At 38.2% G+C, this 13,530-nt stretch overlaps 2 protein-coding genes across 2 annotated transcripts in view; one reads left to right on the forward strand and one right to left on the reverse strand.

Moving 5' to 3' along the window:
• RASSF6 (Ras association domain family member 6) overlaps nucleotides 1-13,530 on the reverse strand; it is a 106,808-nt gene that overhangs the window by 86,837 nt on the left and 6,441 nt on the right. Inside the window, exon 2 of the mRNA XM_085222706.1 lies at nucleotides 11,290-11,335. The gene's annotated coding sequence lies outside the window, so the exon portion shown is untranslated. The remainder of the gene's footprint in view (nucleotides 1-11,289; nucleotides 11,336-13,530) is intronic.
• Nucleotides 2,209-4,448, forward strand: IL8 (interleukin 8). The gene is made up of 4 exons (NM_001303219.1): nucleotides 2,209-2,269; nucleotides 3,034-3,169; nucleotides 3,792-3,875; nucleotides 4,418-4,448. Exons 1-4 carry the CDS (start codon nucleotides 2,209-2,211, stop codon nucleotides 4,446-4,448), a joined length of 312 nt encoding a protein of 103 aa, NP_001290148.1.

The raw sequence follows: 13,530 nt of genomic DNA on the forward strand, positions 1-13,530 counted from the left end.
GTGATATTATTCTTGAAAAGATAAAGCAATTCCATTCGCATAAGTCATCTCTGATGGTTGTTGGGAAAACACACCCAGACAAAATCAAATAAAGGATTTGGAGTTCTCACCTGGAGGCAGGGACTGGAATAAAATACTAGGCAAAGTGTTGAAGGAATACAGTGAGAACTTGGGTGAAGCGCAGCACTCCCAGGTACACAGGTTAGGTGTGCCAGGAATTTGGCTTGATTTCACATCTCAAACTTTCTATGCCACAACATTTTTATTATATATCCTCCTGTAGTTTTGATGAAACTGTGTCATATTGGAAAAAAAAAAAAAAAAAAAGTGTAGTGAGAGGAGATGCTTTAGCTCTTAGAAAACATAGTGGGCTTTTATTTCATTACAAACATCCTGCTCTTTTAGACTGATACTTGCTCTTAGCCCCAGGGCAGGGTTAATCATATAGGTGGAGCACGCTCTTGGCTCCATTTTTGTCCTGGGGATTTTTTGTGGTTCTGTTACTGCCACACTCAGGAAATAGTTTACTCTAGCACTAAGGAGGGCAAAAAGTCACTGAATGTAATTGGAAATTCAAGGGGGATTTTTTTCACCTTGGATGAATAGCATTTCAGTGCACACTAAGATAAAGCTGCAAATAATTGCAAAGAAATTGGTTACCCCCAAATCAAGTTTTAATTACTCTGTGTGTATATACATATATATGTGGAGACAAAGAAAAACATCCCTAAAGAAAAGAATCAGCCAAACTTTGCTCAGAATAAGCCTGTTATGTTTGACATAAACAATAAAATAAACAGTCAGTATCTGGTATGATTCCTTCCTTTTTCATGCCTTCAGAAAACAAAATGCATTTTTCAGGAAAGCTCTGTAAGATATACAGCTGAGGAGAAGCACCATTTTCAGCAAGAAGTGGTATCTTTCGTTGACTCAGTAAGTGGCTGAATAGTCAAATTTGGCTATAATTTTTCTGGGTCAGCTAAGATAGTGATGGGAAACAGATGGATTTTCCTTTTATCAAATGAGTTCATGGCCACTAGTAAACAGTGAAGTATAAGAAATTATAAACTAGTAAACACGCTGAAGATGAGTTTTTCTTAACTCTTTGGAGCTAGAGAGAAGTGCCTCTGTAAGTCCGTAGACCACAAAACATGAAACTTTGAGGATATGAATGACAAACAGCAAAAGTCATCGTGGTCAAAAGGACAATATTTTTACAGAATCAGAGCAGAATGTCTTCACCTTAATACACACACTCTAAATGGGTCAAAATAATAAATCTTCATTTATATGGCAGATCAGCATTTGACCCCAAGCTTCCCCTTAAAATGTCTCTGTTGTACAGTATTATTTCTACCAGCTACAACAAGCAAGTACTCAATATTCAGTGCAATGAAGTTCCTTAAAAAGCATGTTTACAATAGTACCACAACATTTACTATTATTTCCCTGTGTAAGACCTAGGGTTACCGTAACTGAAAGAGAAACATGTTACTAACAATACTGGCATTTATAAAGCAAACAAAAGCAGATGTATTCAGCAAGTCTCGCTGTTGCATTTGCATACAAAATTTCCTCAAACTCTAATGTGTGACAAGAAAAATGCAGGAATGGTTTTCAAGATTCTTTAGAATTAAATATCCACCAGGATGCTTTGAATACTGCACCCTTAGTTCCTTTACTGAACAGAAAAAAACTGGAGATGAATTTGTACAATGCCACTTCAACAGAAATAAATACCAAAAAAATTAAAATCAGCAACACATAACCAGTTATTACCATGAAGAAACAAAACATAACATAATAGAATTACAACATAAATGTAACCGAAGCCATCATAAAGTTATATTGTGAAATAAGTATGTACATTACAGAAAAAGCAAACTTTACAAAAGTACAAAAGCCTACAAAAGAAACTAGACTGCATGGGTATTATTTACATGCTTTAATAAATTAATACGTTATATTATTTGCAGCAGAATAATTCATCATCAGCTAGGCTATTTCACAACAGTCATGTGACTCATTTTTACTACATCTGGGAAATTCCTCTAACGCAATCTAAATGCTAGCAGAGCCCTGCACACGGGCACAAAACTGTATAAAAGCAGAATGGGTCTCCCTGTTCAGACATCAGCACTCCTCTGACAGGAGAGATCACAGCTCCACAAAACCTCAGCTCAGAAGACAAGCCAAACACTCCTAACCATGAACGGCAAGCTTGGAGCAGTTCTGGCTCTCCTCCTGGTTTCAGCAGCTCTGTCACAAGGTAAGTGAATCCCTCCCAGTACCCACAGGACTGCAGCACTATCTTGGCACTTGCTGAGATGTTTGTCCTCAGAGAGGCAGCTTTCTGCTAGTTTCTGCAAGTTCATTTCATTTGAAATGTTTTCAACAGTTTTGCTTCAGACAGAAATTTACGACTGTAGCTCTTGTACTGAAGAGTTACTAACATCTTGTGGGAAATATTTTAAGGATGCTAATGAAATTAACGTTGGTTCTGCATTTCATTTGAAGCATAAGTTGGCTAGAGACAAGGTCTTCTTTAAAAGTGTTTGAAAGTTGCTCTACCTTCCCACAAAGGGCAGTATTTTCCCACTCAGTATTTCCTATTTGTTACTTAATGATCATACTGTTTCAGGCAAGCAATCTACAGCTGCAAGTGAAGAACAATAGAAACATAGCGAAGATAGGCCTCAAATTAGGGAAAAATTACAGGGCTCTCTCTTCTTTATACATGCCAGTATGTCAATCCAGATACTAAAAGACGCAACTGATTACATCTTTTGCAAGTAAACACAAAATACATGGTTTTACTTTAAAAAGACATGTTGATGTAATTTTAAATGTACTTGGGCATCAGCTCCTCTGGAAAAAAAAAAAAAAGCAACAGATTTTTATACTGCGAGGATTTAGGCACCTAGAACAAATGTAGGACTTCAGCATGTTGTTAAAACAGAGCAGCCATGCTCTCTGGCTGGTACAGTAATGGTAACTAGCTCTCAAAGTGCAATCTTTCTTTTGTGCTCATAGGTAGGACCCTGGTAAAGATGGGGAACGAGCTGCGGTGCCAGTGCATTAGCACTCATTCTAAGTTCATCCACCCTAAATCCATTCAAGATGTGAAGCTGACACCGAGCGGCCCCCACTGCAAGAACGTTGAAATCATGTAAGTAAATCATCTGCAAGGGCCTCTCTTTTCCCAACCTACGTTATGCTGTGGCTGTGGGCTTTTCGCAGTCTCTCTGAGCTTGTATATGCCTGAAGTGATCATCAAGAACTTGATGATCTTAAAGATGCCTTCCAATCCAAGCTATTGGATCTTTCCAGTATTTGTTCTATGGTGGTAGAACATGATTACTAAGACTAGTCAGTTTTTAATGCGTGAGGTAATAATTTAGTTTAAATCCCGCATTTATTAGGCAGGCAAAACTCCCGGTAAAATAGATCTGTGGCCCATCTCAGAGAGAAAAAGTAAATTATCTCAGGCAGATGTAGGGAAACACTGAAAGTAGTCTGGTCTAGGGTAGCACAGAGGTGGGAGTAAAATGCTGCCATTCATGTACTATCAAAATTTCTTTTGTCATTGGATGTTTCACGCTTGATTTGAGAATCCCTATTGTTGTAAGCAAGTTCAAAACAAATGCCTATATTTAGTGAGGAAAATTTTGAGGAATGTGTGAGTGTTGTGAGCATAGGCACACAAGCTCTAAGCATGCAATACTATATTCTGTGCATAAAACAAACCCATGTACTAGTTTCCTGACTTTTCTTTCTTCCTTGTTTTGCAGAGCTACTCTAAAGGACAGTAGAGAGGTGTGCTTGGACCCCACTGCTCCCTGGGTACAGCTGATCGTAAAGGCACTTATGGCCAAGTAAGTCCCATTCACTCTCAGATCGGGCAGTTAAGTTGCAAACCTCCCAAAAAAGCCAACTTGTGGGGTTTCATAGTTGAAGCTTCCATTTTCTCTTACTCAGAGTTAAAGAATGGGAAAACGTTGCTTAATTATGGAACTGGGCTCTTGTGTGGGCTCTTCTGCAACATCCTTGTTCAATGACTATGCCACAACTAAACCTTTGATAACCAGCAATTCCATTTGAAGAGGAACACCTCATGAAAAATGGGGCTTTTAATAAATTATCTTCCCCTTATTCTAAGTATCCTATATAAATAATTCCAAATAATTTCCAAGTTAATTAATTCTTTGATACGAGTGAATGGTGCAAAAGTTTCCTAGCTGAGCACCGGATATGCAAACACTGGCACTGCTTTTGAAACATTATTCTCTCTGTGCCTTCAGACAGCAGATAGAGTTGGAAACAGATCATTTGCTTTTAACTGTTTATGCAATGCTAAGCCATAACAACTATCCTTTGAACCACCTTCTAAACCACCTTTTTCCTCACCTCATAACAGGGCTCAGCTCAATTCTGATGCACCACTGTGAGAAAATTCCAGACAGGAAAAAAACTCAGAACTGCTCCTGATTTCCACTGGGAGAAACATCCAGAGAAAACATCATGCAGCATTCCATCTTCCACCTTCCACATTGGTGTCTCATGTTAATTGTAGATCCTTGTATCTATTTATTTATTTATTTAACTGCATCTATTTAAGGAAATCTTTCATGTTGGTCAGTGCTGTGGGACTCACTGTCCATAGAAACTGAAGACACTGATTAGGAAAAGTGGCTTGCTAGGGGAAATGAAGCTCCCTTGGAAGCCACTTCAGTCAGACACAATCAGTTGAGTGCAATGCACTTACAGCACAGCTTGTTTGTACTGAGACCTACTGTTTTGCTATTACAGCAGCAAACTGGCAATTCCTCCTGCTCCCCTGGAGTGCTCTAGTATGTTGTGTCAACAACAGTTTCCTAGTCACAGTCAGCTCATGCCGACTGCAGACTGTGATTTAAAACTTCAGAAATCTCTCCTGCAGAATCTGTAAGACTGTGGGTTTGGTATTTATTATGATTTCCATGGTATTTATAGATATATTTATTCACTAGTTTCTATACAAGATAGAGAGAGATGACAACTTTTGTAATTTCTACGGGATTTGCTATTCTTAATGATGAATACTCAAGAAACATTCACACACCCATTACTCTGCATAAGGACTTGGCTATAAGTCTAATTCATGCGTTATTCAGCTAATGGAAAAAAAATTGCAGCATGCATACACAGAATTTGCTTGTGAGAATGTAATTATCTCTTACAATATATTAATAAATATTTTATTTTAAAAAATCTATTTTCATTTGCTTTATTTAGGAACAGTTTTCTTCATTTTTGCCATTCCAACCTGATTTCTGGAACTAAAATGGCAATTGTCATACTGTAACTCTCTGTTATGGTTACATAACATTACTGAATGCAATATCAAGCTCCTAGATCTGGGAAGATAGCAGCATAAGATAGCAGCATAAAATGCTCACTCTTTTCTCTTCAGGCTGTTCCCAGGCACTGGGGACTGCTGGGCTGTAGGTGCCTTGCTATAAGTAAGCTTCACCCTTAGATGCCTAGTCCTTTACAATTCTCTGAAATCATCAGCTCAGTATGCAACAATACACAAATAAAAACCAGCAAAACGCTGGACATCATCAAGGAAGGAACTGAGGATGACTGAAAGAGGTCATTGATTGTTGTTGCACATATAATTTCTGTGTGCTCACTATGTGGTTAAGATTTCTGCAGGTTGAGAAGTCGGTACATGAGTTGGAAAAGTATTGGTAATGGTGAAAAGAATGGAGCAGGAAAAACTCAGAATGTGTTTCATTAGGAGAGAAGGCTAGTGAGAATTTAAGCAAGGTTTATAAAATAATGTAGGCAACTGAGGACATGACTCTGATTCATCAAATCTTACTTTTTAAGGTACTTGATGAATCTTGCAGGTCAGTGTAAAACAGGAAAGAGTACATTTTTATACAGCATATAGTGGACTGCTGGCAGGAGGCACACAGGTTCAGATACTAAAAGGAAAATTGAATGATGTACTTTTCACATCCCACAACAAAGGGCCAAAAGATGTTAAGCTTCTTCTCTTCAGTTAGGAAAAGGGTTAAGATTTCAAGAGATTTTACCTAAATACGAGAAATTACAAGAGAGCTATTGGCTGTTTTGCAAACTTTAATCTAGAATCATAGAATGGTTTGGGTTGGAAAGGATCCCAAGGATCATCAAGTTTCAACCTCCCCTGCCACAGGCAGGGCCCCAACCTCTAGATCTGGCAGTAGACCAGATTATCCAGGGCACCATCCAAACTGATCTGGAGACACCTCCAGGGATGGAGAATCCATAGCCTCTCTGGCAGCTTGTCCCTGGGTCCTCCTTCCTCCTCTTCTTCTAAATGGCGGTGATGTTTCTGTTTTTTCCAGTCCCTGGGGACTTTGCCCAACAGCCACAACTTTTCTAAAACAATGGAGAGAAGTTCAGCAACCACATCAGCCAGATCCTTCAGGACCCTGGGATGCATGTCATCTGGCCCCATAGACTTGTATACATTCAAAATCATGAGGCAATATGGACTTGCTCTGTCCTTATAACTTGGAGGGAAGGGGGGGGGGGGGTGAAATTTACTCTCCCAGGTCCCACTTAGGGGATGTGAGAAATACAAAAATCCTGGAAACCAGTGAAACCAGCTCTCTCCATATCTGCAAGTTCTCCTTTCTCATTCACCAAAGGAAGTACGCTCTCTTTGTCCTCCCTTTTCTGGCTAATGTACCTATAGAATCTCTTCTCATAGAATCTCTCTCATCTCAATCTTCTCATAGAATCTCTTCTCATTGCTTTTAACATCACTTGCCAAGTTCAGTTTCATCTGCACCTTGGCTTTCCTAATCCCCTCTCTGCAAGTCTGGGGAACTGTATTTTCCCCAGGTGACATGCCCTTGTTTTCACAGCTGGTACAATCCCTTCTTTTCCCTCAGTCTGACCAGCAGGTCCTTGACAAGCCATGCTGGTTTCCTGCCTCCTCTGCCTGTTTTCTTGTTCAGAGGGATGGAGAGCCCTTGTACTCTCAGAAAGGCATCCTTAAAGAGTTGTCAGCTTTCTCCACCTCTTTACCTCTAAGGACAGCTTTCCAGTAGATCTCATCCAACAATTCTTTAAACAGTACAGAGTTCGCTCTCTCAAAGTTCAGAGCCCTGACCCCACTCTTTGCCAAGCCCACATTCCTTGAGATCACAAGAGAATTCAAGGTCTGGTCCTGTTTGATGTGGGACAGGAATTTGAACAGCAAGGAGATCTAATAGGCTACTCCGCACATACTTCTGCAAGAAAAAAATTAAAACTTCCTAAGGTAAAACAGAATATACAACAGAGACTGACTACGCTGTAACTCCAGGTACCCAGTTTTTCCACTGGATACAGCAAAAAATTCTGTAGTATAAGACACCACAAAGTTGAAAGAATCCTTACCCATCAAATCTTGTATGTGCTCCTTCTGAAGTAGTCAAAAATCACTTTCCTTATCAAATTATATACTCTCTATGGCTGAAATAGCTTTGAAAGAGCTTGCAGCTTTGGTTGAAAGTAAGCAGCAGCATGACAAAACTGCAGTATGTCTAAGTTGGACTAAACTGTCTGTTCAAGCAATGGGCAAGAGAGGAAACTGTGGTATGACAGTCCTTGTAATTTTAAAGTAGTGTTTACCTGTTTGCTTGAGAATGCAATCTTTTACTTCACCTCTACCTGTGGTCTGGATATTTTTAAAAACAAAAAAGTTTTGCCTGGTAACTTTGTGAACATAAAGCAGGAGAATCGTATTTGGCTTGCTTCCTGAAGATGTTGCTCAGTGAGATAGATTTCTGTCCTCTACACAAGCCATATTGATACAAGTTGTAACAGTATTATTAAACTCATGATTGTTCACTAATGGATATACCTGCCCTGCAATTTGTTCAGATGACAGAAAAGAGCTGTCTCTGAACCAAGGAGATTTGTATAAAGGAAGTAGGAGGTCCTGCTTGGAATCGGTCACTGAATGTGTGATGTACATAAGGGAAACTTGTGTGTCATAGAATCATAGAACGATATGGGTTGAAAGGGACCTTTAAGATCGTCTAGTTCCAGCCCATCTGTGGGTGGGGGGGGACACCTCCCTCTAGTTCAGATTGCTCAAAGCCCCATCCAGCCCCACCTTGAATGCTTCTGGGGAGGGGGCATTCACAAGCACATCTTTGCTAGGCAACCAGTTCCAGTGTCTCACCACGCTCACAGTAAATAATTTCTGAGAAACTTCTGCATAGATAACATGCCTCTCAGAAAACTTCTGCATATGCAACACAAGTAATGTATATAAACTGAAGACCTTTTGCGTAAGCTATGCACAATAGGATTACCCTCATGCATGCAGAGCTGATATTAAAGAATGTCTGCTTTCTAACACTCCAGCTTGAGTTTCCTGCTTGATTGTCCTATACTATCAATACGAGTTTGGCACCTTTTTAAGTTGTTCAGCCACTTCAACTCTGAGCAATGCACTGTGTGCCCTACAGTTATTTCAGCATGCAGCAGCCGTAGGAGAAAACAGCACCCCTTGAACATCTGCCAACTATTCAAGTATGTGTGTGCACTTGTGTGTATATTTGCACATGCATCTGTATAATACACTGCAAACCTGAATAGGTGGTAAGGAAGATTCAGAACATTTGCATCACAATGAAAGTAAGGACCCTGGGATTTCTGTGCACTCAAAAATATGTTTTTTCCATCTTCTCCTTTTGCCAATTGCATGCAAGCTTCAGCTCCCCTTGGCCACTTTATTTGAATCTAAATTGTATTTCTACAGCCCTGACAGAAGGCTATTCAATGTTATAGCAGCTGTCTGCATTTATCACCCTCCAATGTTTCTCTCCTTCCTTGTAATTAAACACAACAGAGGTAATTATGTGCCCTTTCTGTCATCAGCTGTTTTCATGTTCCATTACTTCATGTTCCTTCATAGCAACTCTCATTTCTACTCTCACAGTAGAAATTTCATTTCATTCCGGAGACAATACTACCATATCAACAACCAAACAACAACTTTGCAACATTCCCCTTTTCTTCCTACTCTTCCCTCACATGACTGGCTGCTGTATTTTCACTCTTGTATCATACCTCCATCATGAAGCAGATTTGTTCTCTCAGGTTTCATTTCACACATTTTCTTAAAATACCAGAAGCATATTACTCTCTAGTGTTTAAGTGTTGCAAACCATCGAGGAAGTCATTGAAAGAAATACTGGGAAATCCCTGAACAAATGCTCTAAGCTCTTCCTTTAAAGAGTAGAGAATACAAATACTGGCATGCTGGCCTCCTCTTTCCTGCCTGTGCTGCATATTGCCTAACACAAACATCTTGGTTATGTATTAGGTGATTGATACTTTCTCCATGTTTTTACTTTATTTTGTTTTATGTATTGCTTCCCATTCTGGGATTTTTTTTCATTTTTATGTTGTTATCACTTAATAATGGAAATCCCAGGAAATTTACACATAGTGCTACTTGATATTGCACACTTGTTACAAACTTTGCATTTATTCTTCTTTATAGGAGGAAATTATGACTGATGTCACTGGAAAAGTTTCTGTTTGAAATCAATCTTCCACAGACTTTTCAGTCAGCAAATAGACTATTTTCTATTATTTTTTTTTTAATTTCTGTGTGAAAAATTGGAACAAGAATTTTGTCACCTGTAAAATTAAGCCCAAGTCATCTGTTGTTGAAAATCGTGAATATTTCTTTTTTAAATATTAAATAAAGTTACTTTTAATACTATTACTTAGTTGCAGTGAGCATACAGATGCCTTCACCATTTCTGAATAGAGAGGAATGGAGAGGAAGATACTACGAGCAGAAGAATCTAAAATGCAGGCTGAGAATCTAAGTATAACTTGAGAATCACAAAAGGAATAATCTTTTCCTTTAATCTGGCCAAAAGCCTAGCAAAAGTTCAAGGCCAGACTCTGTTCTAATACAAGTGCATATTTACAATACTTATGATATTTTTACAATGATTTTTCTTCAAATTCATCATCATTTTTGCCTCCTCACCATTCTGTGACAAATGAAGTTTCTACTATTTAATCACACCTTGTAGAACTACACATATCTGGTTGCCCTCAGCATTACATGTATGATTTTTTCTTATTTCCTCTTTTTTTCTTCATAATCTCTTTCTATATGTTTCCTAGAACTCTAGATGGCTTTTCTGACTGGCATAAGACACTGTACACAGTTGTCTAGAAACATCAGACTTATGACACTCAGATGTTTCCTCAGCAGTAATGGCAAAATAAAATTCCTCTATGCATACAGGTACAGTTAGACTATAAGCATAAATAGGCTTACCGATACGATTACATCTGCCCTCTAAAGAAAAAGGCAACCTGCTGACCTCTTTCTACAACTTTTTGGAGGAAGATTTCAGCATAGCTCAGTTATGTTCTTCTGTTCATAAATATTTGTTTTAACCAGTTATCAACTTCTAACAGGTTCAACTATCTTATTGCTTAAGAATTAAAATCCATGAGGAACATTATCAATCTTATTTTTGTAAGAAAGGTCTACTAGATTGACCAGGTCCCACTTGCCGTTATCTCCAGTGACTCAGCCAAGAACTCTAGAGAAAATGAGACTTTCCCTCTTGTGGGGCACACTGGCATCTCCAGTATCAGTCTATGAATTTATTCTATTCTCTACTCGAAGATAGGGAAACTAGAAAACTCTAATACGCGCTTCCTTTGAAGATCATTATTTTTCATAAATGCACACCTTAAAATTTGTGAAAGCAGAAGGTCATTAGACAAGCAACTTGTTTTGAAAGCACATCTGGACCAAGTGAATTGCCTTTCCTGCAAAGATCCTTCAGTTTTTGGAGAAAGCAATTGAAACAAGAGAAGTAAGCAGCTTTTCTGACCAAGCTAACACAACACATCAAAATGTGAAAACCAAATTTTAAGAGCGGAAGCAACACTTGCACTGAGCTGCTGATGATTTCCAGCTTTAACTTGCAAGCATTTTCTGGACCAATAAAAGTGCCATAGTATGTACTAGAGCTACATGAATAAGCCTCCCTGCTTAATTAACTTTTTTGAAATTAAAGCTTGTAAGCGATTTAGAATCCAAGTAAGAAGAAACACATGCATTTTGTGAAAACAAACCGCCCTCTTCCACGCACTTACACTTACTTTGTTACAATGAAGTATTAACGATACCAAAGCACTAACAGAAGACATTTTTGTTCCATGAACTCAATTCTAAAGCATTCAGTGACAGATGATTGATGGTAAGATTGCACATACCTGTGAAAGGTTGGGTCACAGCTGTTTCTTTTTACTTGATGCAGACCTAGAGAGAATGAGATAGCAAGAGAATGAGCTACTGACTTGAAGCAAAGTGGAAGTATCAAGAAAACAACAAACATCATAGTCAAGAAGGGAGATCTTTAATTGGAAGCCAGTACCTGTTGCTGATTACTTGGGAATTCACAGCTACCTGCTGTGGATTAGGAGGTAATTAATTACATAGGCATTAAATGAGTCCCCTATGTTTCCTCATTTCAGAGAGATTTAAAAGAGAAGTCATATACATATATACCAAATATAGAAAACTAACAAAGAATACAATTGTAATTGTTATCTGCTAAAACCCAACCAAGGGCATGTGACAGAACGATTGCTATATTTATTCCCTCACAGAGAGATTCAATATGAAATCATCCTCAGACGAGGCAGTTGAGATTTCAGCTTCCATTGATATTCAGCTTGGGTTTTTCTGCTAATCAAAACCACATAAACTGTAGGTGAATCAAAACTAAAACAAAAATTCAGTGGGGTGATTAATGTATCTAAATCCTTAGGTAACTTTCAGAAGAGCAGCCAAAATCCATTTGCAAACAGAGATGTATGGGATGCTTGTATTCATCCAAATCACCTGGGCTGACAACATATGACTCTTGTTCAGGAAAGGAAGGAAGTTTTAACAGAAAGAGGACTTACTTCTCTGTTTAGATAAGCCATTCTTCCCTGTGCTTGAATTAAACAAAGTGGCTCTCTAAGCTTTCTTTTTTTCATAGGTAGAAAGAAAACATAGAAATCCGCATTATTTTGCATACTTGGGAGTAAAAAATATATTTCTGGCATTTCTAGTTAATCCGTGTATCACAAGAAAAGCAAAACTGTAAAATCTTAAAACAGATTAACTACTGACTTGATAAGAATACAAAATGGCAAGCAGGAATATGGAAATATAGTTACCAAGATAATGAGTTACAGAAATCAGTAAGTGAAACTATACTGTTGGTACATTCTGCATGGATTTTTTAAATAAAATTCTCATTGTCCTTTTTTAGTTTACATTTCTGTTCTCAACCAGTCTTCTAGTGTGAACAGTAAGCTCACTACGATCCAGCATGACACGCCACTCACATGAAAACTTTTTCTTCTCCAACATTTAGGAATTTTTATTCATAAAACCTGCCAAATAACATGAAATACAAATTCTGAGCGTGTAGTATACAAACAGGATGAATTATGCTTTCAAGATGTCCATAAGTGTCTGGAATAAGAGAGAACTACATAGATCAAAATGTCTTATCTAATCACAAATGACACTGCTGCTGCCCTGACTCTTTCCCTGGTATCACTGCCAGTGTGCAAAAGTGAACAAATTCTTCAAACTCTTATGATTAAAGCCAGAATAGTGACTTACCTATTAAAATCTGAGTGTATGTTCATATGCTTAGGCAGTGGCAAGTACACAGAGATGATTATCAGTTTCAACATCCTGCAATTCATGAAAAAGCTATCAATGCTGCTCAGTGCTTACTCTGAACAAAAACAGTGAACATTTAAAGAAACAGTCCATTCATCTTAGAAAATGATTGTTGTGCAGTATTTTTTACTTGCCTGACCTCACTCTGATGCAGGTAAGATCTTCCTCTATGTAGCATTCACTTGTTCTTTTTGACTTTGTATGACAGCCAGTTTGGTTTGTGTTTGTTTTTCCACTATAGCAATTATTCCATATAAAAGAGAACTGTACAAATGAATGAAGCATGTATAGTCATGCTTCCAAGCAATAAAAAATAGATATTTGCAAAAGCATTAATGAAGATCTAATACAATACAACTTAACACAGATTGTGGTTATAACAGGTTCCAATTCTTGAAAATAAACCTTTCCATTTTTAAATATTGATGCCGTTTACAACAAGGATCAGAGGCAATACTTTGATCAACATGAGAAAAATTTTGACAGCTACACCCCTTATCACGTCCAGCTGGAGAGACGCTTTGGGTAATGGCTTCTATTCCATTTCTCTTTCATGGGTCAGACTTGGCATGACTTGGCTATGAGCTCTGGTGTCAGAGAAAAAGAACTTCCAAGCCCATTCCTCACAAGGGCATTCAGACAGCAAGGTGGATCCACAGCAGACTTCACTGACAAGTGAGAGAGCCATTTAAGTGCCTTTTTAAAATTCCTTTTACTTGCCATTTAAAATACTACGTTACCAAACTAACTTACATTTTCATAATGCTCAA

The sequence above is a fragment of the Meleagris gallopavo genome, chromosome 4 (genome assembly GCF_905368555.1).
Source record: "Meleagris gallopavo chromosome 4, MGAL_WU_HG_1.1, whole genome shotgun sequence".
Classification (NCBI taxonomy): domain Eukaryota; kingdom Metazoa; phylum Chordata; class Aves; order Galliformes; family Phasianidae; genus Meleagris; species Meleagris gallopavo.